Source organism: Sciurus carolinensis, chromosome 4, assembly GCF_902686445.1.
Source record: "Sciurus carolinensis chromosome 4, mSciCar1.2, whole genome shotgun sequence".
Classification (NCBI taxonomy): Eukaryota; Metazoa; Chordata; class Mammalia; order Rodentia; family Sciuridae; genus Sciurus; species Sciurus carolinensis.
The window spans coordinates 157,703,780-157,728,576 of record NC_062216.1 but is presented as its reverse complement, the minus strand read 5'-3'; the positions used below and the strand labels follow the sequence as shown (position 1 = coordinate 157,728,576).

The following is a 24,797-nucleotide window of genomic DNA, read 5'->3' as shown; positions in this document are numbered from 1 at the left end:
AGGAGAAGATGAACCCAAAATACTCTTGGATTCATTAGTTAGGATTTGTTATTTTGATAGTGTTTCATTATTTTCAGTAGACAATTTAAAAAAGAGTAAGGGTTGTCCAAAGGTTAAAGACCAAACTCAATTTTTTTTTTTTTTTTGTTAAATGGGCAAAAGATTTGAATGGGCTTCTAACCAAAGAAGATACACAAAAGACAAAAATTCCATTAGTCATTAGGGAAATGCAAATTAAAACCACTCTGAGTCACTGACACGGTCACACTAGAATGACTACAATTAAAATGTCAGACTGGGCCAAATATTGGCTAGCATAAAAGGAAACTGGAACCCTTGTGCATTGCTGGTGGAAATGTAAAGTGAAAAATGGTTTGACAATTTCTTAAAAAGTTAACATGAATTTACCATATGTCCCAGCAATTCGTAGATATCTACCCAAGAGAAGAGAAAATATACATGTACACAAAATCATGTATGTGATTGTTCATGGCAGAATTATCCATGAGAGCCAAAGGAACATTTAAAATGTCAACCAGTCAGTGATTGACAGTGATGGATAAATTAGAACAAAACGTGTTGGGCATACTGTGTAATATCACTCATTAATAAAAAGAATGAACTACTGTTGCATGATATAATAACGATCAGTCTCAAAATATGCAAAGTGTAAGAAGTCAGACCTGAAAGATCAGATATTGTAGATATTCTATGATTCCAGTTATTGGATGAAATGTCTAGAAAAGAAAAATGTAGAGACAGAAAGTCAATCTGTGGTTGCCTAGGATTGGATGTGGGACTGAGTATTAACTACAGACAGATAGAAGAGAACTTTTAAGGTAATGGAAATATTCTAAAACTGAACTGGCATCATGGTTGAATAACTCTGTAACTCTATGAACCATTGTTCTCCTACACTGAGTCAATTTTATGGTATATAAACTATACCTTCATAATTTTTTTCTTTTTTTAAAAAAAGGACTCAATATTTTGGGGAAAAAAATGAGATTTGAGGCAGTAAATGGATATAGAGACAGAGACATTTTCCATGAGCCGACAATGAAGTGAGGTATTTTTTGTTTGTTTGTTTGTTTGTTCTGTTTTTTGTACTGGGGATTGAAACCAAGGTCGCTTAGGCACTGAGCCACATTCCCAGATCTTTTTATTTTTTATTTTGAGACAAGTTCTCACTAAGTTGTTTATGGCCTCACTAAATAGCTAAGGCTGGTTTTGAACTTGCCATGCTCCTGCCTTAGCATCCTGAGCTGCTGGGATTACAGGTGTGCAGCACTGTGCCCAGTGAAATTCTCTGGCCTATTTTGTCTGAGAGTAGGTCATAAGATTCCAGAGGGGGTTCTGCCTCATAATGTGGAGGGAGGAATGCTGCTCAGAGAGGCCAAGAAGACGGTTGAAGTATAGAGGTCTTGTTGGGTTTCCCTACCTAGACTATTAGCAAGCATGCCTTTGCAATGAAATCTCCATAAACACCCCAGAACACAAAGAATCCTGAAGGTTGGTGCACCTGGAGAGGGCATGGAAGCTCCACACCCCTTCCCACATTCTTCCACCTATTCATCTATTCACCTTTATCCTTTGTAATATCCTTTATAATAAACTAGTAAATGTCAATAAGTGCTTCTCTGAGTTCCATGAGCTGCTTGAGCAAATTAATCGAATCCCAGGAGGGGGTTGTGGGAACCCCAGTTTATAGTCTCTGTTCACAAGTACTGATGAGATAACTTGACACATGTGAGTGACATCTAAAGAGAGGGGGCAGTGTTAGGGACCGAGCCTTCCACCTGTGGGACCGGACACTCTCCAGGTAGTGTGAGTACTGAACTGGATTAGAGGATGCCCAGCTGGTGTCTTCCCTGGTAGAACTGATTGCCTGATTGCTGGTGGGAGAATCAACACACTTTTTGACCTCACAGAAGTTTTCTATGTAGATTGTGGTGTAAGAGAAGAGGAAAGCAGTTTGTTTTTTTCCAAATGCAGCTATAATCACTATGATAAATTTAGAACATTACCAAAGCATTGTAGTAGAATATCACAGGGCCTCTAACAGGCTTCCAGGAGCAGACTGGAAGATAGTTAGCTATGCCCTTAACATTGTAATGTGACAATCAGTGTTTATGGATAATCAAATGTATCTGTGAGTCTTCACTGCTTTGGGTTCTAAGGATCAGAAAACTAAGGAAAATTCCAAAGGCTTGGAGATCAGGAAATTGATCCAACTTTCAAACATAAGGGTAGGAGTTACCTTTTGCAAATGGTTTGCAAAGTGTATCATGGGGTTCTTGATATTGATCCTGAGAAAGAGTTAGAACTGACTGTCAAATGAGGGCTTGTGAGAACTTACACAGGGAAGAAATTAGGAATCAGAAGAGAAACAAGAGAAAGAGAGACAGAGTAAATATATTCTTTTGAACAAACCTGAAATTTAACAAAAACAGACCATGTACTGAGCAATAAAAGAAGTTTCAATGGATTCTAGAGAGTTCATGTCATACGAACTACATTTTCTTACCATGTTTTGTTCAGGTTAATTATTTGTAGATTAAAGAATCCATTTGCTGTTTAACCATAAGGGAAATAGGTTGGGGGGCTGGGAGTGTAGCTCGGTAGTAGTGTTTGCATAGCATGTACAAGGCCCTGGATTCAATCCCCAGCACCTCAAAAATAAAAAATAAATAAATAAATAAAAATGATAAAGGAATTAAGTTGCTTTACCCATGAACTGCTGGGAGAGCTGAACATAGGGAATTTGTAGGATCAGGTCGTACAACCTCAGATGAACACAGCTGTCAAGGGAGCTGCTGACTCTGTCAGGATCAGAATGAGCAGAATCAGGGTGCCTTCCACAGAAGTAGCATTGCCTGCAGAAACCACACCACAGCTGCCTTGATTCGCCTTAGCAAACAAAGATGTCCTTTGTCCTGCCCCCTTCTCCATGTAACTCTTTCCCAGATTAAAATCTGTGAATTCATCTGATTAGAAAAATCTAAATCTCATCTGGATCCCTAGCTTCAGGGTTGTGTCAGTAATCAATTGTTGCCGCTCATGGCCAAAATCATCCTCTGAGAACAGGTCCTGTTGTTAATGGACTGGACTCAAGAGGATTTCCTTTGCAGGGATGTTAAGTTTTGCCAGTAGAGGGCGATAAAGGGATATTGCAGAAGAAGGAGATTCTTTTTCCTGATTCCAGCATGTGGTTTTTGATTTTCCTTTATTCCTGTTGCATGGTGAATTAGTATATGAGTATGAGAACAGCACTAGTGCTTTGCCCCAGTCATGCATGCCCAGAGAACACACTGTCTTAGTGATCTTGTTGTCCTGGTGTAGTCTGGGGACCACCTTGCTTTGGTCAGGGACACAGTGTGCCCCAGACCTGACACCCACAGCAGCACCCCAACTTCTATTGTGTACCTGCATTTGATGCCAATATTTATGGGATGCGATAAAATTAATACCTAGGGGGAAATTTATAGTTTTGAAAAGGTTTATTTTAAAAAATACAACAACCATGCACACGAGGCTCTGGGTTCAATTCCCAGAATCGCAAAAAACAAACCAACAAAAATCAGGAAACAATAAAACTGAAAAAAATTCATCTAGGCATTAAATTTCAGAAACTAGTTCAAGTGCAGCAACACAAAGGAAATAAGGGTAAAGGAAATTACAAAGATAAAGGCACAAATCAATGAAATAGAAAGTCGCATGAAAATCTGGGCATGGTGGGGAATGCCTATAATCCCAGTTACTGGGATGCAAGACAGGAGGAGTACCAGTCTGAGGCTAACCTGGGCAACTTAGGTAAACCCTGTCTTGAAAAAGAAAAACAACAAAAACTAAGATTCAAAGAAGTAATACACAATGAATGAACAAGCAGAAAGTAATAACATAGATGATAGAGATTTTAAAACCTAGATAAATGACAACAATGATCTAAGGTCAGACAATTCTCCAAATGAGTTATTGTTTCTAGTACTGGGAATGAAAACCAGGGCCCTGCGCATGCTAGGCAAGTACTCTAGAACTGAGTTACACCCCAAGCCCTCCAAAGGAATCCTACCTCAAATTTCAGTTTTATTCTCCATTACATCCTAGTTTTTTAAAATAACACATTGTAATTAAATTCATAAAACTTTAATATATGCCAACTCTATCAATTTTCTTAGCTTACAGCATTTCAAACATACCATTTATGCACATAGAATACATGCAGGCAGGGTAAGAGGTTCCTCTTTGTGTGGGACTGTTAACTTTGGTTCATTTTATATCACGACTGAGAAAAGAAACATTCAAAGATGTTTGATGTTTTAGGGTCCAAAATCTAAAAAAAATTCTCATTTGTTTCCTGAGTTTTGAGAAAGGTTATAGACAGTTGCAGATTAGCTTTTGTTCTGATAAAGTTAATCAGAGGATGCTGTGTAACATCATTGGACAGGTAGGCAGCCAATACTTCATCCCTGAGTTGGACTTTCTAGGCACTGGTCTAGACTCACAGACACTCCCAGGCCTGCCAGAGTGACTTAGAATATCTATATCAAGTAAAAATACAAGTCTTCCTGTTGAATGTGAATTTCAGATAAATAGCAAAAAATTCTTTTTAGTACAGATATGTTTCAAAAATTGCATAGGATATACTTATGCTAAAAATATGCATTGTTTAACTAAAATTCAAATTTACCTGGGCCTTCAAAGCCCTGCCAAACTTTCCAGTTCCATCTCATTATGCTTCCAGCTCTTTCTTCCTTATATTAGAGCCTTCAACATGGTCTTCCCATTCCTCACGTCCAGTCCTTAAACCTAATTTTCCCCATCAGCTCTATTAGTCAGCTTTCTCTGACTGTAACACTTGAGATAACACACTTAGGAAAAGAAAAAGTTTATTTGGACTCACAATTTTGGAGATTTCATCCATCCTTGGTTGGCTCCCTTGCTTTTGAGCCTGGAAATAACCTGGTGCTAAAATAGAATTAACTAGTAGTGCCTTTGCTGATTCTCTTCCAGCACGCTGCATGATTTCCATAACTCTTTTGTATTTAGTGGTTTACATGTTTATCTCCCCCACTAGACTCCCTGAGAGACAGTTAATTTCTGAATAATCGACACCAAGCACTATGCCAGGCACCAAGACACAAAAAACTTATTTAATGATTAAATGAACTTCGGGTTTCACATAGTAACCCAAAGGTCTCCCCTTTAAAAGAATATGAAGCGAGGGGAGGGTTTGGGGTGGGGGTTAAGCTCCCCACAGCGTCTCCTCTTAGCTCTGGGAAAAAACAATATTTCTTAGTTCAGGGTAGAAAAGGGTTGTTTTTTTTTTTTTATCTTATTTTTTTTTGGTGGGGTTCTTTTTTTTGTCTTTTTTGGAACTGGGGGTCGAACCCAGGGCTTTGCGAGTGCAAGGCAGACGCTTTGCCACTGAGCTACATCCCAGCCCGGAGAAAGCCTTATGCACAAAAATATTCCTGCTATCAGCATCGTCTGAGGCTGGGTTCCGCTGCAGGGACTGGTCCTCTCTTGCTTGTCAGTCCAACCGGGTTGGTGGATCCCAGGCCAGCCCGCTGAGCCCGCCGCGCATGCGCAAATGGGAGGGCGCGCACCTGCTCTTGCCCTTCCGCCCTCCAGGTGGCGCTGGCGACACCGCCGCCGCCACCACCGCCTCTCACCCGGCCGGACCCGGGCGGCGCCGGCCGCGCGGACCTGGGGTCCGCCTCCGCTGCGCGGAGGGCGTGGGCTCCCGGCTCCCGGAAGCGGCGGCCGCGGCGCGGAGCCCAGCGGGCGTCAGTCCCCGGAGCGGCAATGCGCGGCGCCGGGTGGCTGTGACCTGAGCGCGGCGGCCCGGCCCGAGCCCCTGAATGGCGGCTCATTGAGACGGCGGCGGCGGCTCTGGCTCCTCCGGGCGTGGCGTGGCGGCGGCCGGGGTGATGCTGCTCAAGCTCTTACAGAGACAGACCTATACCTGCCTGTCCCACAGGTATGGGCTCTACGTCTGTTTCGTGGGCGTCGTTGTCACCATCGTCTCCGCCTTCCAGTTCGGAGAGGTGAGTAGCGGCGCTGCCGGCGCCTGCGGATGCGCACGGCACCCGGGTCCCTGCCCTGCCCAGCGAGCCCCGGTGCCCGCGCCGGGCGCGCCGCGCTTCTCCCACCCTCCCTGCAGCCCCGGGACCAGCCCCACGCCTGCGGCTCCCCGAGGCAGCCCGAGCTCGCATCTCCTCCCCGGCACGGGTCTCAGCATCTGGGGTGGAGATCTGTCCTCCCCACGCTGTTGGGGAAAGACGCTGGTTCTGCCGAGTCCCCCTCCTTCGGGTACCGTCACCGGGGTCCCTGTCATTTGGCGCTCTCCCTCAGGCCTTGCCCTCCCTCTTGAAGCTCTCTCGCCCGACCTAGAGGTTGTCTTGCCCTGTTTTTCCGAAGCGCTCCTGAGCCCTCCTTTCCTGTCCCTCCCTCAGTTTCTCTCCCTTGGTGCCACCCTACTAATCTTGTCACCTTTGACAAAGCACTTTATCTTCTTAATCTGTCTTGTTAATCCCATTTCTTCCCATATCTCAAAACTTTTGTGCAAGAAACCTGTTTGTTTTTTATTTTATTTTTTTAATGTGAATTTGCAGCGGGAAAAGTGTACTGGCCTCAAATTCAAAGCACTTGGTTGTGAGAGGATTCTTTTTTTAATTTTATTTTTCACGTTTGCTTTCTTATTTTGGACAGCAGTGTCAGTTGATGCATGGAGGCCCTCCTGATAGGTGCGCACACACTGATGTTAAAGATATATTGGCCACTCCAGAGGCCCCTCCTTACTACTCCAAGACCAGCAGAGAATAGGGCCCCCTGTCATGTGGCAAGGACTGGGTAACTTGGACTCCTGCCCCAGACCTCTTGGTAGCCAGCACAGGCCCTTGGGTCGTGGGATATGCTAATAATTTAAATCACATAAACCCGGCCTTTCTTGATCGGCTCTCAGTTACTGTGCAATAAAGTAGTTCAGTTACACTGTCAAGTTCAGAGGTTCCAGGCAACAGGTGTGGGAGCCAGCAACACCCAGGTTCAGTGGGTTTTGTGCCTATTTGGATATATACTTTAAACATTTTTTCTGGTTTGAAGTAACCCTTTGATTTAGACTTAATAGTTATTTAATAACTATTGTATTGTCTAATACAGTGTCCTTGGGGCTGGGGGCCTTTTTTTTTTTTTTTTTCCTTTTTGCCTCCTGAATGCTAAGGCAAGCCCTATTACTGAGCCACGCCACCAGCCCCAACACAATATTCTTTGATCTTTAACAAGTGTATGGAGAAGATGAACAATTCAGCATTGAGAAAGTGTGTGACTATAGAGAACACCACTTTTGATAACAGAAAAATTGTATTGTTAGGTAGTTTAAAATCAATCTACTTGGTTTTTTTTGTTTTTGTTTTTGTTAGAAAGTTGCAAAAGATTTTAAAATTAACTTTTTTTTTTTTTTTTTTTTTTTTAAGAAATGCCACCTATATATTTGCTCGAAATATGTACCCATTCTGGATTATTAGCTCCATAAGAAAAGATACTGTGTAAATACTGTAACTGTGACCCAAGTGTAGTGTCAGATACTGCCAGTATATGCAGACTATTTGTTTAATGTCTGACTGAATTATATGACATGCTTCCAAGTGTGTACTTTCAGTATGTAGTTCTAGAAACTACAAAATAAGAAAAAAAAAAAAAGGGAAAGAAAGAATAGAAAAAGTTATAGGTAAGATATAGAAAGCCCCAGATTGTAAGTGTGGAATATCTGTTTAATGTTATTCTACCTGCGTTCTTTGTTTCATGTGTTACAACTTAGTGTATCTGTGCACAAGTGTCTCATAGCTTTTGGATGGTTTTCTTACTCTGATTAATTTTAAGTTAGCTATTTAACTCCATTGCAGTATAAAGTTGACTTAAATGCACCAGTTGTTAGAATTTTCATCTTATGCACTTTCTTCTTTTTTTTTTTTTTTTGCTTTCATTCATTCACCACTAGCACCCCCAAAAAAGACATTTATCACTGTTTTGAAGTGGCCAAAGACCTTAAAATTTGAACAGACAAGAGAAATGAGAGGCAAAGAATGTCAACAGGTGGCATGGGAAACGGAGACAGCTGGCTGTGGTTAACTTGTACAGGCCAGTGGAAAAGAGGAGAAGCAGGATTAGGCAGATCTGGGTTTGAATGCTGACTCCAGGTAATAATGGTCATGATAATAACTCATATTTACATAGGCCTTACCAGGCGATTTAATCCTCATATCACCCCTATGACATGGGTACTATTATGTACCCATTTTATAAGTGATGAAACAGACATTTGCACAAGATATACAGCTAATTCATGGCAGTGATGAGCTTCAAAGTAAGGCAACTTGGCTCTGAGACTGTTCTTTTAAGCGCACATTAACTGTTGCTCAAAAAGACCAGTCTCCTCCTTGTCTAATCTTGAAAAGAATGCTTAAACTTTCTGAGTTTCCTCATCTTTAAAATGAAAGCAAGAGTATCTTCCTTGCAGGGTAAATACTGAAGACAAGATCTGTATGTAAAGCATCTTGCATAATTCATGGCACATAACAGATCCTCATTAAATGGTAGTAACTACTGCTACTGTTTATTATTATCATCATCAATTATTTCAATGTTTTCAATCCTTATTTTAAAATATACCCTGAAAATAGGATGCTTTGATCATAGTTAACAATACTGACTTATTAATTACTAATTGTAATGGATAAAAGGACTAAGATCATTGTTAGCTTGTTAACTTTGAATTCATTATCTTAGTTTCCCTCAGTGTAAGAAGTATTGGTTGCTATTTTTTTTTTTTTTTTTTTTTTTTTTTTTTTTGGTAATGGGGGTTGAACTCAGGGGTACCCAACCACTGAGCCACATCCCCAACCCTATTTTGTATTTTTATTTAGAAACAGGGTCTCACTGAGTAGCTTAGTGTCTCATCATTGCTGAGGCTGGCTTTGAACTCGTGATCCTCCTGCCTCAGCCTCCCAAGCTACTGGGAGACTACTGTGTGCCACCGCGCTTGGCTGTTTGCTACATTTTGATAAGCCTTTTATATACTTATTCTAAATTTTATAATTGAGGGAGGGAAATATTTAAAAAGACTTTATTTTTAAATTCCTTTAGTTGAGCCAAGTATTTTCTAGAGAACCCTTGGGAACTCTGATAAAACAAAAGTAGAACTGGATCCAGATGTGGCACCCCATGGGGGAGGCCCTGAGAATGGGGACTAATGGTCACAGAAGTGCATTGCCTTAGTGTGAGGGTAGCAGGCAGGAGCTTGTCTGTTGTAAACTCCATGACTTGGGCAAGTTGTATGGTCTTTAGGAGCCTTAGTTTTCCCATTTACAAATGAGAGCACTAGATTGGTTATGCTCCTAAGATCTTTTTTAGCTCAGAAACATCTTATTTTAAATATTCATTCCATCTTATTTGCTAATGTATATATTTTAAGATATATTTTTGAGGTAAACAATTTATAATTTATTTCTATTATTTAGTTGAACTATTTATATACAAGTACACAATTTCTTACCAGAAACTTCTAGAATTGTAGCATTATAATTAAACATCAGGATGGTGGTAGTTTTTAAAAAATTTTTTTTAGTTCTTGATGGACCTTTATTTTATTTATTTTTATGTGGTGCTGTGGATGGAACCCAGTGCCTCGCATATGCTAGGCAAGTGCTCTACCACTGAGCCACAACCCCAGCCCTTGTTGTTTTTAGAGTGAAATATATGAATATTCTCAGTAAGGAAAATACAAACTATAAATAGCCTTATGTCAGTTTAGGTCAAGTTTTGCCACAGACAAGTTCAGGTTAGGTCAAGTTTGCTCTAAGGTACAAAGCCATCTTTCATCTTTAGGGTTTTTTGGATTTCAGGATCGTGAATAAAGAATTGTAGAAACCCGTGTATGTGTGTATCTGTGTGCCTTTTGTGTGTATATGTAAGATATATCACTCACTTACATGAACTCAGTGTGGAAGCAAATATCCAAAAACTAACTTGCATAAGAAAGTCAGTCAGATAGGTTCAGATAGAGTCTACTCCTACTGGATGGTACTTTCCCCCTGGCTTCTCTGTGCCCTTTGGCTCGCCTCTTTTCTGTCTGTCATCATTTTGTATTAATGAGATACTATTTTTCAGGGGGGAAAAGCATTTAAAAAAAACTGAGTATAGCTCAGGTTACCTTCAGCCTCAGTGACTTCTCATACTGTTCCAATTTCAAGAAAGAATTATCATGTTGGCGTTTGATTAGTTAATTCATTAAATGAACACATTTTGAGTGTGTTCTTGGTCCTACGCAACAAATAGGTGAAGTGGAAAGAGATCTGGTCCGAGAGGAAACCGTCTGACCTGATCTAGCTCCAGCACAAACTGATTCTCAGTGGTTCCCAAATTGAGTTATTCCGAGTTGCCTTTTTGGTTGGGGTCATCCCTTCTTATCGTTTTATAATTTCTTTTTGGTGCAGAAAGTTTCATTGTTAAAAAAGTTGTTTTAAAACTTTTAGAGGGGGCTGGGGTTGTGGCTCAGTGGCGTAGCGCTTGCCCAGCATGTGTGAGGCACTGGGTTCCATCCTCAGTACCACATAAAAATAAATAAATAAAATAAAGTTAAAAACTATTAGAGTAGATACCTAAGCCCCTCCTCCCATTTTAGGTTTAATGTTCTGCAAATATATATTTTTTGGGTGCTTCACATAAAAAGCATTAACTATATATAATATTATGGCATTACTGTTGCTGAGAAAATGCCAGGGCCCACACAGCATTTTTAAAAAGATCTCTTTCTTTGGAGGGACTTGGGAGTGATTCACAGCCCAGATAACTATCAAAACAGGTACCTTGTCTTATTCTCTGATACATTCTGAGCACCTAGAAAGTGTTTGGCCAAGTAAATACTCGTTAGATGGACAGACAGATGAATGAATGAATTTTGGACATTCAACCAACATCATTTCAAGCTCATTCCCAGTAAAGTTTTCTATTGTGATTCGGAGTGTCCGTAGTCATCTTTTATTTTTCAAACACGATTGATCTGATTATAATGTGCCCATTCTCATGCTCTGAAATCATTCATGTTCTGGTAACTTTTTTTGAAGACCAGAGACCTGGTGTTAGAATGTCCACAGTACAGTGCAAGGCACTGTCAGACATATAGAGGCCTTGGGCCTTCCTTGTCTAGTTCAGATGAGGTGACAACATGGATCAGGAGTGAGTAATGGTACAAAGGAGGAAGTAATTGAGTGCCTGAATGGGTACACAGGAAGTACTTAGAAAGGCAGCAGAGAAAGAAAAAGTTTCATTGTTAAAAAAATTGTTTTAGAACTATTGGAGGTTGAAACATTGTGGGTTGAAACATCTTAGAGGAGGCTTAGAGACCTTTACAAGATGGCACAAACTTTAGGGAGGCAAGACTATTTAGGGCAATAAGAATATTTAGGAATAATTTGGGTATATGCTTGGTAATATCAGACAGTTTGTGACCCTCTTACATTTTGAATTCCCAGTGGTTTCAAATTGCTGTTGGTGTTAATTAACAGCACTAGGTTGTAAGTGGCAGACCCAGTTCAGACCTGGCTTACTAAAAAAGTTTTCTGATTAGCTGATATAATTGACGATATAGTGTGAGTCTCTGGCAGAGTTGGATTGGGGGTGCTCAGTCCAACTCCAGGTGTTGTTAGGAATCTCTTTTTGTCCTTTTCTCCATTTCCACTTTGGTTTACTTCTCAGGCAGGCTTTTCCCATATGGGAGCAAAGATTGTTGCTGGCAACACCAGCTTCTATTCTGCCAGTTCAGTAACTGCAGCAGCAGAACACTTCTCTTTCTTATTAGTTCTAGCTAGATCCAGAGCTGCCTGCCTAGCCCAGAGAGCAAGTGCCCTTGTTATACCCTTGTTAACCACCTGGATCATCTCCAGAGCTAGGGGTCTGGGTGAGGCAGACTTTTAGAACTGGACCACATGAGCTGAGAGAGCTTCCCACTGGATAATTGAAAGGCAGTTACTAAAGAATGGGTCAGAACAACAGATGTCCTAGACACTGGCTTGAATTGAAAGCCATTCCCTTTTCCTGGCCTTAACATTAAAATTATGTCTGTGATAGCCCTTTACCTTGTTGCAGAAGATGTAAAAATAGCTAGTTTCTGTTTTTAATATCTTATTAATTAATTGATCCATGAAACTTGTATTCTCATATGGGTTTTTTAATATGGAGCTTTGCTAAACACAGTTCATTGTGTCCTCATAAATCTTTCAGTAGTAAACCAATATATAATTTAATATGGTGATTGATAGTAGCATTTGGCCTAACTTCTTTTTAAGATCTAAATATTGTTCATGTTATTAATGAATTTTAGCATGTTGTGAGAGAAGAACTTGACTTTCTGCAGCATCTGGCTCTCTGTGGGTTTGGAAATCCCCAGTCTGCCTGTCTTCTGCAAGGTCACCCTTCCCATTCTTCTTCACTCTTTGCTTCCTCTCAGTCTTAAATGCTGGGATTTCTTTTCTTTTTTTTTTTTTTTTAATTTATTTTTATTGTAAACAAATGGGATACGTGTTGTTTCTGTTTGGAGTAACAGCATACCATTTGCGTAATCATACATTTACATAGGGTAAATGATTCATTCTGTTATTTTTTCCTTCCCCCCCCCCACCCCTCCCACCTGTCTTTTCACTCTATACAGTCCCTCCTTCCTCCATTCTTGCCCCCCTCTCACCCCCATTATGTGTCATCATCCGCTTATCAGTGAGATCATTTGTCTTTTGGATTTTTGAGATTGGCTTATCTCACTTAACATGATATTCTCCAATTTCATCCATTTGCCTGCAAATGCCAAAATTTTATTATTCTTTATAGCTGAGTAATATTCCATTATATATATATACACCACAGTTTCTTTATCCATTCATCAATTGAAGGACATCAAGGTTGGTTCCACAGTCTGGCTATTGTGAATTGAGCAGCCATGAACATCGATGTGGCTGTATCTCTGTAGTATGCTGATTTTAAGTCCTTTGGGTATAGGCCGAGGAGTGGGATAGCTGGGTCAAATGGTGGGTCCATTCCAAGTTTTCTAAGGAATCTCCACACTGCTTTCCAGAGTGGCTGCACTAATTTGCATCCCCACCAAAATGCTGGGATTTTTAAAGCTGCCCATATACATATCAACCACTCCACCTTCTTGTGACAGACAGTGCACATTTATCATGGTTCTTTTTCCTCCTTGAGCCCACACATAGTTTCAGAATAATTTCTGTAAGAGTTTGGGGTTCCTTCAACTTCTGAGAGCTCTTCAGAAGATGGTTAAAGAATGTGCCCAAAGGCTTAATGATCCTTTCCTGGTATTGGCCCCCTTTGGTCATAGAACCTTCCTGAATGAACCACTGAATAATTGTGTTCTTCTTCCCTTGTGGAAGAAGAATTGGTAAGTGACATCCTGGGTGGGCAATTGGCTGTGATTGTCCTGTTGAATAATAGGTCCTCAGTTGGGCCTAAGACATCTGTTGTATGTCTGGGTTATACAAACTGCCGTGGTCACTTTAAATCACAAAACATAATGTCCCTTCAGCAGTTAAAGTGGTTACTCTCAAGGCATGATGGAACTTGGAGCTGATGCAGTTTCTTGCCTCCCAAGCTGCCTGGGCAGACAGGAAGCCTGCAGTCGAGGAGGGGCGCACGGGCATACGGGTGCAGAAGGAGACCTTGGCCAGTGCTGCTCTTTCTCCTCAGGAACCTGCTTGTGACACATGCTGTGAGTGTGCAGAAGGCAAGGAAGTGAGGGAGGAAAGTCCTTCCTAAACAGACACAGGGCTCTCTGGGCTTTGCAGGTGACCATACTTGCTCTCTCCTGAGGGAGTTTGAAGGACATCCTTAATGACCATGCCCACCACCCTCCCTGGGGTTGATTCCATCATAGTGACTAGTACTCACCTCAGAGCCAGTAGCCAGTCAGCCCTTCATGTTTCTCAGGTGTGAGACAAGCTTGCCCATGTCCATGGACCTGTAGTGAGCTCTCTTGGTGATCCTGTTGAGCTCTTAATTGGGCTTGGATCAGGAGGAGAGAGCGTTTCCACCTCATGGGATAGAGTCACAGAATGCCAGCTGATTCTGAAAAACCTCTATTCTTCAGCCCCTGGAACTTTGTGCCACGATTGGGATGTTTTCTACCCTCCTTAGAGAACTTGGCATCTTGTTCCAGCACTTCCCTTTGAAATGTGGCATCTCGTATTTCAGTGTCTCAGAAGAAACTTTTATTTTTCCATGCACAGCTTCTCAAGGCTAGTACCAGTTAATTGAACTTGCCTATGAGATGAAAATGGCCATTTCTGTACTGAGCATCCTGAACCAAGATGGAATCTCTCTTCTCTTCAAGTCCCTGTGCCACAGCAGAGTGCCTCGCTCTTTCATTAAGAGAGTAAATGTTTGTCAAGCTCTGAACCAGCCCCCTGGGGATATAGTAGTGAGGGAAGCAGACATGGTTCCTGCTTACGAGAGGCTTATATTCTGGTGTAAATGCTCCTCCATTACAGTTTTGAGAAATGATGCAGAGAAGTAGAGGACATTGGGGAAGGGACTGGCAGTGAGAATAGTCTTTTCTGGTGGCTGGGGTCAGGAGGGACTTGCTTTGATGTTGTGTGAGCTCGACTCTAGAGGGCAGGAATTATGCTCTAAGTATTCCTGCCACCCCCAGGGACATTTCACAATGTCTAAAAACATTTTTGATTGGGATGGTATCAGTGCTGTTGGCATTTAGTGGGCAGAAGCCAGGGATTCTGCTAATGTACAGCTGCCCAAAGCAATTGTGCTGAGAAACCCTGCTTTCTTTCCACGAAGGAAATAATGTGAAGGCCTTGAAGTTGGGGTATGTTTCAGAAGGTAGATGAAGGACCTTATATCTAGATTTGGAAAGCAAGACAAGGTGGATCTGAGAGTAATTATTGCATTTGGTGGTGCTCTTTTTGCAGCACTTGGTAGATTAAGATATTTAGGACTTCAGTGTTGATCCTGAGAACAATGGATGCCATTAAAGGTTATTTGGTACCGGCATCTAGTGGGTGGAACCCAGAATACCACAAATTTTCAGTGATGCTAGGGCAAACCCCACAACAATGATCAGGCCCCAAATATTGATGGTGCTCAAGTTGAGAAATCATGAATTAGAGGGCCACGAATGGCTGCAGGGTAGTCTGCAGGAGCCTTGTACTAGGCTAGTGAAAGAGCATAGAAAGAGGAGAGCCTTGGAAGGTTTAGTAGGCCCAGACATCTGTGTATGTTTCCCAGACACTTCACTAACATCTTGAGATACAGAAGTAAGCAAAATAGACAAGTTCATTTGTTCTCCTAGACCCTAACGGTAGGTACTCAGTGGATAGTTGTTGAATGACTACATAGGGCATCAAAATTTGTTTTTGTTCACTAATTGTGATGTACCCTAGTGAGGAAAGGCGGATTAAATGAGGTGTCTAATGTGTACAAGACACCTTGCAAAGTACCTGGTGGAAGATGTTCAGTAAATGCTAATTAGGTACCATATGTCCCCTCTTGGGAGTGCTCTTCTGGTCAGGATGCTCATGAATACAGAAGTCAGGGACCTACCCTCTGGGCTAATGCCCACCTGGTAATCTTCCCCTAGAGACAGCAGAAAAACTCACAATGATTAGTTCAGTGTGTTTTATTATATTTGATGTAACAGCAGAGGTGGCAAGTGCTTGATTAATTTGATATAGCTTGCACTTTATAATTGCACTATAGACTTTCTCTCTCATTTCTTCTAAAATGTAACAAACCAGTATAACTAATGGATGATGTATATTCACAATATATCTTTTTATATTTGTCCAAACTTGGAATAATTTGTTCCCATCTTGTGATCCAGATGCGGTATCTTTTTAGTCAGCTGGTGTATGATTCATATGTGCACTAAATTAAACAGGAAAAAAGTGATCTTTCAGAAATGTTACAGACTTGATTGTCACAGCTGTGATGCATAATCAAGTCACACTCATGCAGGGCGAAATATATTCTGTGATCAGACTAAAAATCACATGGCTTACTTTAAAATTACTTCCTAAAATTGTTTCTTCTTTTAGGATTTTAGTTTATCCTTTCCCTTTGATAAACCTTTTCCCTGCTTCATTACCTCCTTCCTTTAATGTCCTTTTTTTCTTCTGTTAATTCCAAAGCTATAAGGCTTTACCAAGTTTTCAGAATCTGTTCCTACAAGAGATTTATGGAGGTGTTTACTGTGGACCAGGTTCTCTGTTTCATACTACAGGCAAGTTTCTTTCTGCTTTTGAAACACTCAATCCAGACAGAGAGATGGGCAAGCAAATGCACTGATAAAATGCATTGTGGGGCAACAGCAGGGATGAGAGGATGAATAAATTCAGTACTGTGAGAGATATCGGTGGAGACCATGATCAGAATGTAGAAAACAGCACACAGAAAAATGGTGAGAAAGAAAAATGGAATGAGACAAGAGAGCTGCAACAAGAGATGGGCTGCTGACCCTGGATCAGCAGATCATCCTCTGCAGTACAGACATTTTCGGGTGCTCCAGGAGGACTCCAGGCTGTCTCACCAACTCAAGAAACTGTGAACAGAATATCAAACCAATCATCATCTATGCCTCTGTGGAACAGTTGTGGGGGCTTTACAGTCATATGGTATGCCCTGGGCACCTGTAAGGCATAGCGACTTCTGACTCTTCAAAGAAGGAATGAAACCCATGTGGGAGGTTGATGCAAATAAAAATGGTGACAAGTGGATTATTTTTTACAGAGGGGCTTGGCCTCCTGTAACTGGGAGAATCTCCTCCCCACCATGTTGGAGGAACAGTTCTTGGTTGAGGAGATCTGTGGGGCTGTGGTCTCTGTCCACTTCTAGGAGGGTATTGTTTCAATATGTAATAACACTGCCAGTGACCAAGCAGCCCCAGCCTGAATCCATGATGTGCTTCAGCAAGTGCTTAGCCTGCATCCCAACACCATTATGGCATACAAAGCACACCAACAGCATCAGAATCCCAGGCAACCTGGGGTCCCAAAGTCTCCTTTCTCAAATCCTGTAGAAGCTGCATCAAGTAGGACATGACCCTCTCCTTGTCTGTATGGCACTTCATTGAAGCTGGTGTCACAAGTCTCTTGTTTTGTTGGCATGCCCCTGGTAGATCCTTCTGTTCTGAACAAGGGGAATTGAAAAAACATTTGATGTTTTAAGAACAGACTGACACACACCTAGCAACAACAGTAGCAGTTGAGCTCACTTAATGATGCTAAAAAATCGTGATAAATGAAGTTGAAGAGAGAGGCTTGGGTGCCAGGCAGGCTTTCTCAGATGGAGTGCACTTGGTCTAAAAGGAGATGATGGTGAGGGAAGAAATAGGAGCTTTTTGTTTCTTTTCCTTTTAAAGTGAAGGACACTGTGGGTCTCACGGTGTATATGAGACATTATCACCTGAAGAGCAAGCAGCAGCATTTTGGGGGTGGTAAGAAATTGAAGCTGGAGAGACAGGTAGGGGCTGACTTAGGACTTGCTTATTGGATGCTGCTAAGGAATTTGGTTTCATCCTGAAGGAAATGGGACCATCAAAGGATTTGAAGCAAGGGAGTGATGAAATCAAATCTGTGCTTGGAGCAGTTGTTCTAGAGTAAAGATGGAAGGTGACTGCAGTGGAAGAGAACCGGTGGCTGCTGTAAGCACTCACCACTCTTGCTCTATTCTAAACTGTTCTCACTACAACCAGAGCACATTTTAAAAACTGAGTCATGCCTGTTGCATATAGTGGAACATCCAGACCTTTTCTGATGACCTGCATATAAGAACCTAAATGTGCCACCTGCCCCTTCTGAGCAGTCTGTATCGTGTAACCTCTGTGTGTCATGTAACTATTTGTACAAAAATGTTCCAGGACAAAGTACCTTAAAATTTGCTGACTTAAAGCAAGAGCAATAAATTATGCCTATTTTTGTGTGACCTGTAATTAATCTAGGAATGATTTTTACATTTTACATGGTTTTTAAAAATTAAAAAATAGTATTTCACAACAATATAAGAATTTTATGAAATTTAAATATCAATGCATATAAATTAAGGTTTTTTTTGGAACAAGCCTTGTCACTTTGTTTATATGTTGTCTATAGCTACTTCACATTTTGCACAATGGTAGAATTGAAGAGTTGGGGCAGAAACCATATGACCTGTAAAGTCTATGATGTTTACTATTTTACTCAGAAAAATACTGCCAGCTCCTGACTTAAAATGGCAATTATTTATTCCCTGGGATGTGCAGGACAGGGTCAGTCAACCCATCAGTGTGATCAGGTGTGGGTTGGTGGACTTAGCGCCATGTCCCTCCTCCTCTTAGGACCAGTGGGCCAACCTGAGCTGACCTTCTCACAGCTCAGGCAGATACTTGCCAAGGCTCGGGCACACAGCTGGTGCAGTCACCTTGTTTTTGTGCCCTGAACACATTACACTAGTCCCCTGGGAACTTTGCACTGGCTGTCACATCAGTCTGTAGAGCTTTGTCCCATGTCATCCCATAGCAAGCTCTTTGCTGTTAGGCAGTTCTCAGCTCAGTAACACCTTCGGGAATGGATCTGAAATTGTATGTGGATATGTATGTTTTCTTACTTAATGTCTTAATTTCTTTCCTAAAATATAAGCTCCGTGAGAGTGAGGGCTTTTCTTTCTTATATATTCACTTCCGTATCTCCAGCTCCTAGAAGCCTGGAAGTAAGCTGAGTGTGGAGATATTTTTTTCATACTGTCCAGATATGGAAAGGTCACATGTGGTGAGCAGTTTCTAAATTTGAATTTAAAAGAAAATAATAAGTTTAGTTTGTGTGTGTATGTGTATGAAATTTTAGTAGGCTTTATATTTTTGAACAATTTTAAGGTACAGAGAATTCCCATATACCCTCTCTCCCTTATCAGTTTCCCTTGTTTTTAACATCTTCCAGCAGTGTGGTATACTTGTTAAAATTGATGAACCAATCTTGATATACTTTTCATTAGCTAATGTACATAAATTATATTAGGTTTCATTCTTTGGGTTGGATAGTTCTATGGGTTTTGATAAAAGCATAAATAAGTTAAGTATCTGCCATTACAGTGTCATGAAGACTACGTTTGCTGCCCTGCCTAGGTTCTACCTATGCATGGCTCCCCCCACAACGGTTGTGCCTTTTCCAGAATGTCATTTTTTTGGAATCATCCAGATTGACTTCTTTCACTTAGCAATATTTCTTTCAATTTCCTCCATGTTTTTTCAGGACTTGATAACTCATTTCTTTTTATCCCTGGATAATGATCCATTGTGTTGGATGTACCTGTTTGCTTAGCCATTTACCTATTGGTGGACATCTTGGTTGCTTCCAATTTTTTGCAATTATGAATAAAGCTGCTATAAACATTTGTGGGCAGGTTTTTGTGTAGATGTAATTTTTCAGCAGGATTGGGTAGATACCTGCTGAATATCGCTGGATTGTGTGATAAGGCTCGGTTTAGCTTTGAAAGATACTGCCAAACTCTTCTGAAGTGTCTATACCATTTGCATTCACACCAGCAACAAATGGGAGTTCCTGTTGTTCCCCATTTTCACCAGATGGCAGTGTTATGGATTTTGCCTTTTCCATTCCATCACGGATTTGCCTTTTCCATGAATAGTCTCTCGGGGTTTAACTTGTAATTCCCTAATTACATGATGTTAAACATTTTTTCATATGCTTTTTTTTACCATCTGTATGTCTTTGGTGAGGTATCTTCAGATTTTTTCTCATTTTTTAATTGAATTGTTTTCTTATTGTTGAATTTCAAGAGTTCCTTATAAATTTTTGACACCTGTTCTTTTTCAGATATCCATTTTACAAATATTTTCTTCTAGTCTGTGGCTTATCTTTTCATTCACTTCAGGAGAGGTGCTAACCTAGATGTTGGTATATTTTTTAAATTTCAAATTTCAGCTGTTCATGCTGTCATACAGGAAAGCAATTGACTTTTGTTTGTTATTTCCACAATCCCACAGTGCTGGGGACTCGAACCCGGGCCCCAAGCATGCAAGTCAGGCACTCTACCAGATGGGCTATATGGCCTGCACTAGCAATTGACTTTTGTATGTTACTTTTTTTTATCTTGAAACCTTACTATAATTGTGTGTTAGTTTCAGGAAAATTTTTTATTCATTGGGATATTCTTAGTAGACAATTATGTCGTCTATAAACAAAGACAGTTTTTTTTTTTTTATTCCTTCCCAATTCTGTTTACCTTTTATTGCCTTGTCTTGTCTCATTGAATTACCTGGGACTTCCCTTGTATAATGGCAAATAGGAGTGATTAAATTCCATGCTTGTCTTGTTTCCTGTTTTAGGGAGAAAGCATGTCATTTCTCATTACTGTGATATTAGTTATAATTTTTTTGTGGATATTCTTTTTTAGTTGAAGAAATTTTCTTGTATTCCAGTTTACTGGTTTTTTTTTTTTTTATCATGTATGTTGAATTGTCAAATGCTTTTTTTACATTTATTGGTATGATCATATTAGTTTTTTTTCTTTAACCTGTGATGTGGAAGATTCTATTCATTGATTTTAGAATGTTGTACCAGACTTGCATAAATCCCACTTGTTCATGGTATATAATTCTTTATATATATTGCTGGATTTTATTTGATAATATTTCATTGAGAATTTCCACATCTGTGGTCATGAGAGATACTGGTGTATGATTTTGCTTTTTTTCCCCCTTATTTATTTTTATTTTTACAGACTGCATTTTGATTCATTTTGCACAAATGGGGTACAACTTTTCATTTCTATGGTTGTACACGAGGTAGGTTCACACCATTCGTGTAATCATACGTGTGCATAGGGTAATGATGTTTGCTTCATTTCACTATCTTTCCTTCCCCTGACCCCCACTCCCCTCATTTCCCTCTACACAATCCAAAGTTCCTCCATTCTTCTCTTACCCACTCCACACCTTATATATCATCATCCACTTATCAGAGAAAACATTCAACCTTTGGTTTTGTTGGGATTGGCTTATTTCATTTAGCATGATATTCCCCAGCTGGATCCATTTACCTGCAAATGCCATAATTTTATTCTTCTTTATGGCTGAATAATATTCCATTGTGTATATATTACCACATTTTCTTTATCCATTCATTTATTGAAGGGCATCTAGGTTGGTTCCACAATCTAGCTATTGTGAGTTGAGCTACTATAAACATTGATGTGGCTGTGTTACTGCAGTATACTGATTTTAAGTCCTTTGGGAATAAATCGAGGAGTGGGATAAGTGGGTCAAAGGTGGGCCCATTCCAGGTTTTCTGAGGAATCTCCACATTGCTTTCCAGAGTGGCTGCACCAATTTGCAACTCCACCAGCAATGTATGAGTGTACCTTTTCCCCACATCCTCACCAACACCTATTATTGCTTTTGTTCTTGATAATAACCATTCTAATTGAATTGAGATGAAATCTTAGGGTGGTTTTGATTTACATTTCTCTAATTACTAGATATGTTGATATATTTGTTGTTCATATATTTGTTGATTGATTGTATATCTTCTGTGAAGTGTCTGCCCAGTTCCTTAGTCCATTTATTGATTGGGTTCTTTGTATTTTTGGTGTAAAGTTTTTTAAGTTTTTATAAATTTTGGAAATTAGTGCTCTCTCTGAAATGTGTGTGGAAAAGATTTTCTCCCACTCTGTGGGCTTCTTTTCACATTGTTGATTGTTTCCTTTGCTGAGAAAAAGCTTTTTAGTTCGAATCCATCCCATTTATTGATCTTGCTTTCATTTCTTATGCTCTGGGGATCTTAGTTAAGGAAGTCTGGTCCTAAGCCAACATGATGAAGATTTGGACCTACTTTTTCTTCTATTTGGTGCAGGGTCTCTGGTCTAATTCCAAGGTCCTTGATCCATTTTGAGTTGAGTCTTGTGCAGGGTGAGAGATAGGGGTTTAGTTTTATTTTACTGCATATAATACTGGGAAAACTGGAAATTCATATGCAGTAAAATGGTTTTGCTTTGTAGTAATGTCTTGGTATTGTTTTGGTAGTAGGGTGATACTGGCCTCATAGCATAAACTAACAAGTATTCCCCTGCTTCTGTTTTCTGGAAGAGATTGTAGAAAATTGGTATCATTTTTTCCCATAAGTGTTTGGTAGAATTCACCATTGAAACCATCTGGATATGGTAGGATTTTTTACCCCTTTGGATGGTTATTGCTTTTTGACTCAAATTCTTTAATAAATGTAGGCCTATTCAAATTATCTATTTCTTCTTATTTGAGTTTTGGTGGATTGTAACTTTCAAGGAATTGTTCCGTTTCATTGACCCATTTCAACAGAGGTGTTGATAATGTTCCTTTATTTTTTTGAGGAGAAGGTATTGTAATGATTTATTTGTTTCTTTAAATGATTGTGGTAAAACACATATGACATAAAATTTGGCACTTCTAACTAGTTTAAAGTGTATAACTTGGTGACATTAATTACTCTTACAATGTTATACAACCATCACCACCTCTTTCCAAAATACTTCATCATCTGAAACAGAAACTATAATCATTAATAAATAACTCCTTAATCCCAGTGGCTCAGGAAGCTGAGACAGGAGGATCTCGAGTTCAAAGTTTTACCTCTGCAAAAGTGAGGCACTAAGCAACTCAGTAAGACTCTGTCTCTAAATAAAATACAAAATAGGGTTGGGGATGTGGCTCAGTGGTCCAGTGCCCCTGAGTTCAATCCCTGGTAACATGCTCCCCACCAAAAAAAAAAAAAAAATAGAACACCTTTTCATCCCTCCCTGGAACTCCTCTACCTCCTAGTATACTTTCTGTCTCTGAATTTGTCTGCTCTGGACTCTTCATATAATAGAATTGCACAATATTTGTGTTTGTTATTGTTCTGGCAGATTCTGCTTGCTTTTCTCTGTTTCTGTGGGGAAGGAAAGAGTGGAGCTGCCTGTCCCACCATTACATTGACATCCATGCTCCAGACTGATAATTTTATTATTTTTTTACATAATTTTTTAAATCACTTTATCCCTTGACTAGTCTGTAATTCTTCACAAAGGAAACTGCTTTGCTTATTACTGTATCCTCAGTCTCAAAAATAGTGCCACGTCATGTTTATGAGCTGACTGATTTAAGCCCTTAAGTATTTAACTATTATTTGAGAACATGCTTTTTAATAATAGCTTTGCGATACTTATGTGAAGGTTCCATAATTTATTTACTCAATTTCCTAATTTAATTTTATATCATTTTCATTTTTATAAGTAATGATGTTGATTTTCATACTTAGAATTTCTGAGTGAATCTATGATGATTTTCTTATGTTTCTGCTAATAGAATTAATCAGAGCAAAAGAAGATGAACATTTCTTAGGTCCTTTGATACATATTGCTAGTAATGACCTTGCAGCTATTTTTAAAAAATACAACATTCTTTTTGTCTAATTTATAACTTTCTAGCATTTCATATTCATAAAAAAGAAGTCTCTTCATGGTATATATTTAAAACATTTTATCTAGATAACAGTATGTGATGAAATTCTTCTGTTAGTAGAGCTAAATCCAATAAGTATCACAAGTAGATATTGTGTAAAATTTTATTCATTAAACTTTTTTGGGGGGTGGGAGTTTACCAGGGATTGAACCCAGGGGAGCTTTATCTCTAAGCAACATCCCATTTATTAATTTTTAAAATTTTGAGATAAGGGCTCACTAAGATGTTGAGGCTGACCTTGACCTTGCATCCTCCTGCCTGCACCTTCCAAGTCTTGGGGTTACAGTCATGTGTCACCATGCCTGACCCATTAAACATTTTTATGGCAATTAAATTTTGCCAAAATAAAATTAAAGTGTTTAATTTGACTAGTGTTGGTTTCTAGTTTACCAATTATAATAGAAATATTTTCCAGGCTAAATCATTCCAGTTTTAGTTATATTGTTTTTCACACAAGATATTTTAATTGTTTCACGTTTGTCTTTCCAGTTATCTGTAAGCCCTTTTGCAGGGATGAATTATTGAATGTTCTTTCATAATTTTTATACCATATATTTCCTGTAGTGCTTTGCCAGAATATTTGGATATATGTCAAGTTACTTGGTTTTTCATAACAACTACTTATAGGATAAGGCAATATTATTTAAATTTTAACAGTTTAAACTTAGGGTTAAGCAGATTGTCTAAAATCACAAAACTGGGCCTTAGATACAGGAGTTCCGACTTGCCATCCAGTGTGCTTATGTGACATCTACAGCTTTGAACAGCTGCAGTAGTGTCCAGTAGAACTTTGTCCATCGAATTGAAATGTTTGTAGTTCTGCACTGTCCAGCAGGGTAGCCATTTACTACTGGTGGCTATTGAGCACTTGAAATGTGACTAGTGTGACCAAGCTCCTGAGTTTCCTATTTGATCTAATCTAATTTAAATAACCACATGTGGCTTATGGATGCCATTTTGTACAATGCAGATCTAAACTCATAGATAACTGTCTACCAGGATATTACAGCAAGAACTCAAATTTTGGTTGCAGGGTAGTCTCTGGATTTATAAAGTTCCTCTTATAGAATTCTGTGATTCTAAAAACTCTGAGCAATACAAAAAGCAAACCTAGATATGCCCAGAAAGTTGGTGTGAATACATTTTAAAAATATCTTTAGTAATTCCTTCTTTTCTCCCCTCCCCCCTTTTCCTTTTAGCCAACTATGGTTGCTGTAGGTTCATTAATTTTTTTCTTTTGGATATTACATTTATA

General features: G+C 39.7%; 1 protein-coding gene and 1 pseudogene across 1 annotated transcript in view; both read left to right on the top strand.

Moving 5' to 3' along the window:
* The first annotated feature begins 5,676 nt into the window (after positions 1-5,676).
* Positions 5,677-24,797, top strand: part of Gnptab (N-acetylglucosamine-1-phosphate transferase subunits alpha and beta) — a 77,001-nt gene continuing 57,880 nt past the window's right edge. The window contains exon 1 of the mRNA XM_047550162.1: positions 5,677-6,050. Coding sequence (XP_047406118.1) covers positions 5,934-6,050 — 117 coding nt within the window. The 5' untranslated portion in view covers positions 5,677-5,933. The remainder of the gene's footprint in view (positions 6,051-24,797) is intronic.
* LOC124982195 (eukaryotic translation initiation factor 4E type 2-like) lies at positions 16,402-17,095 on the top strand (annotated as a pseudogene).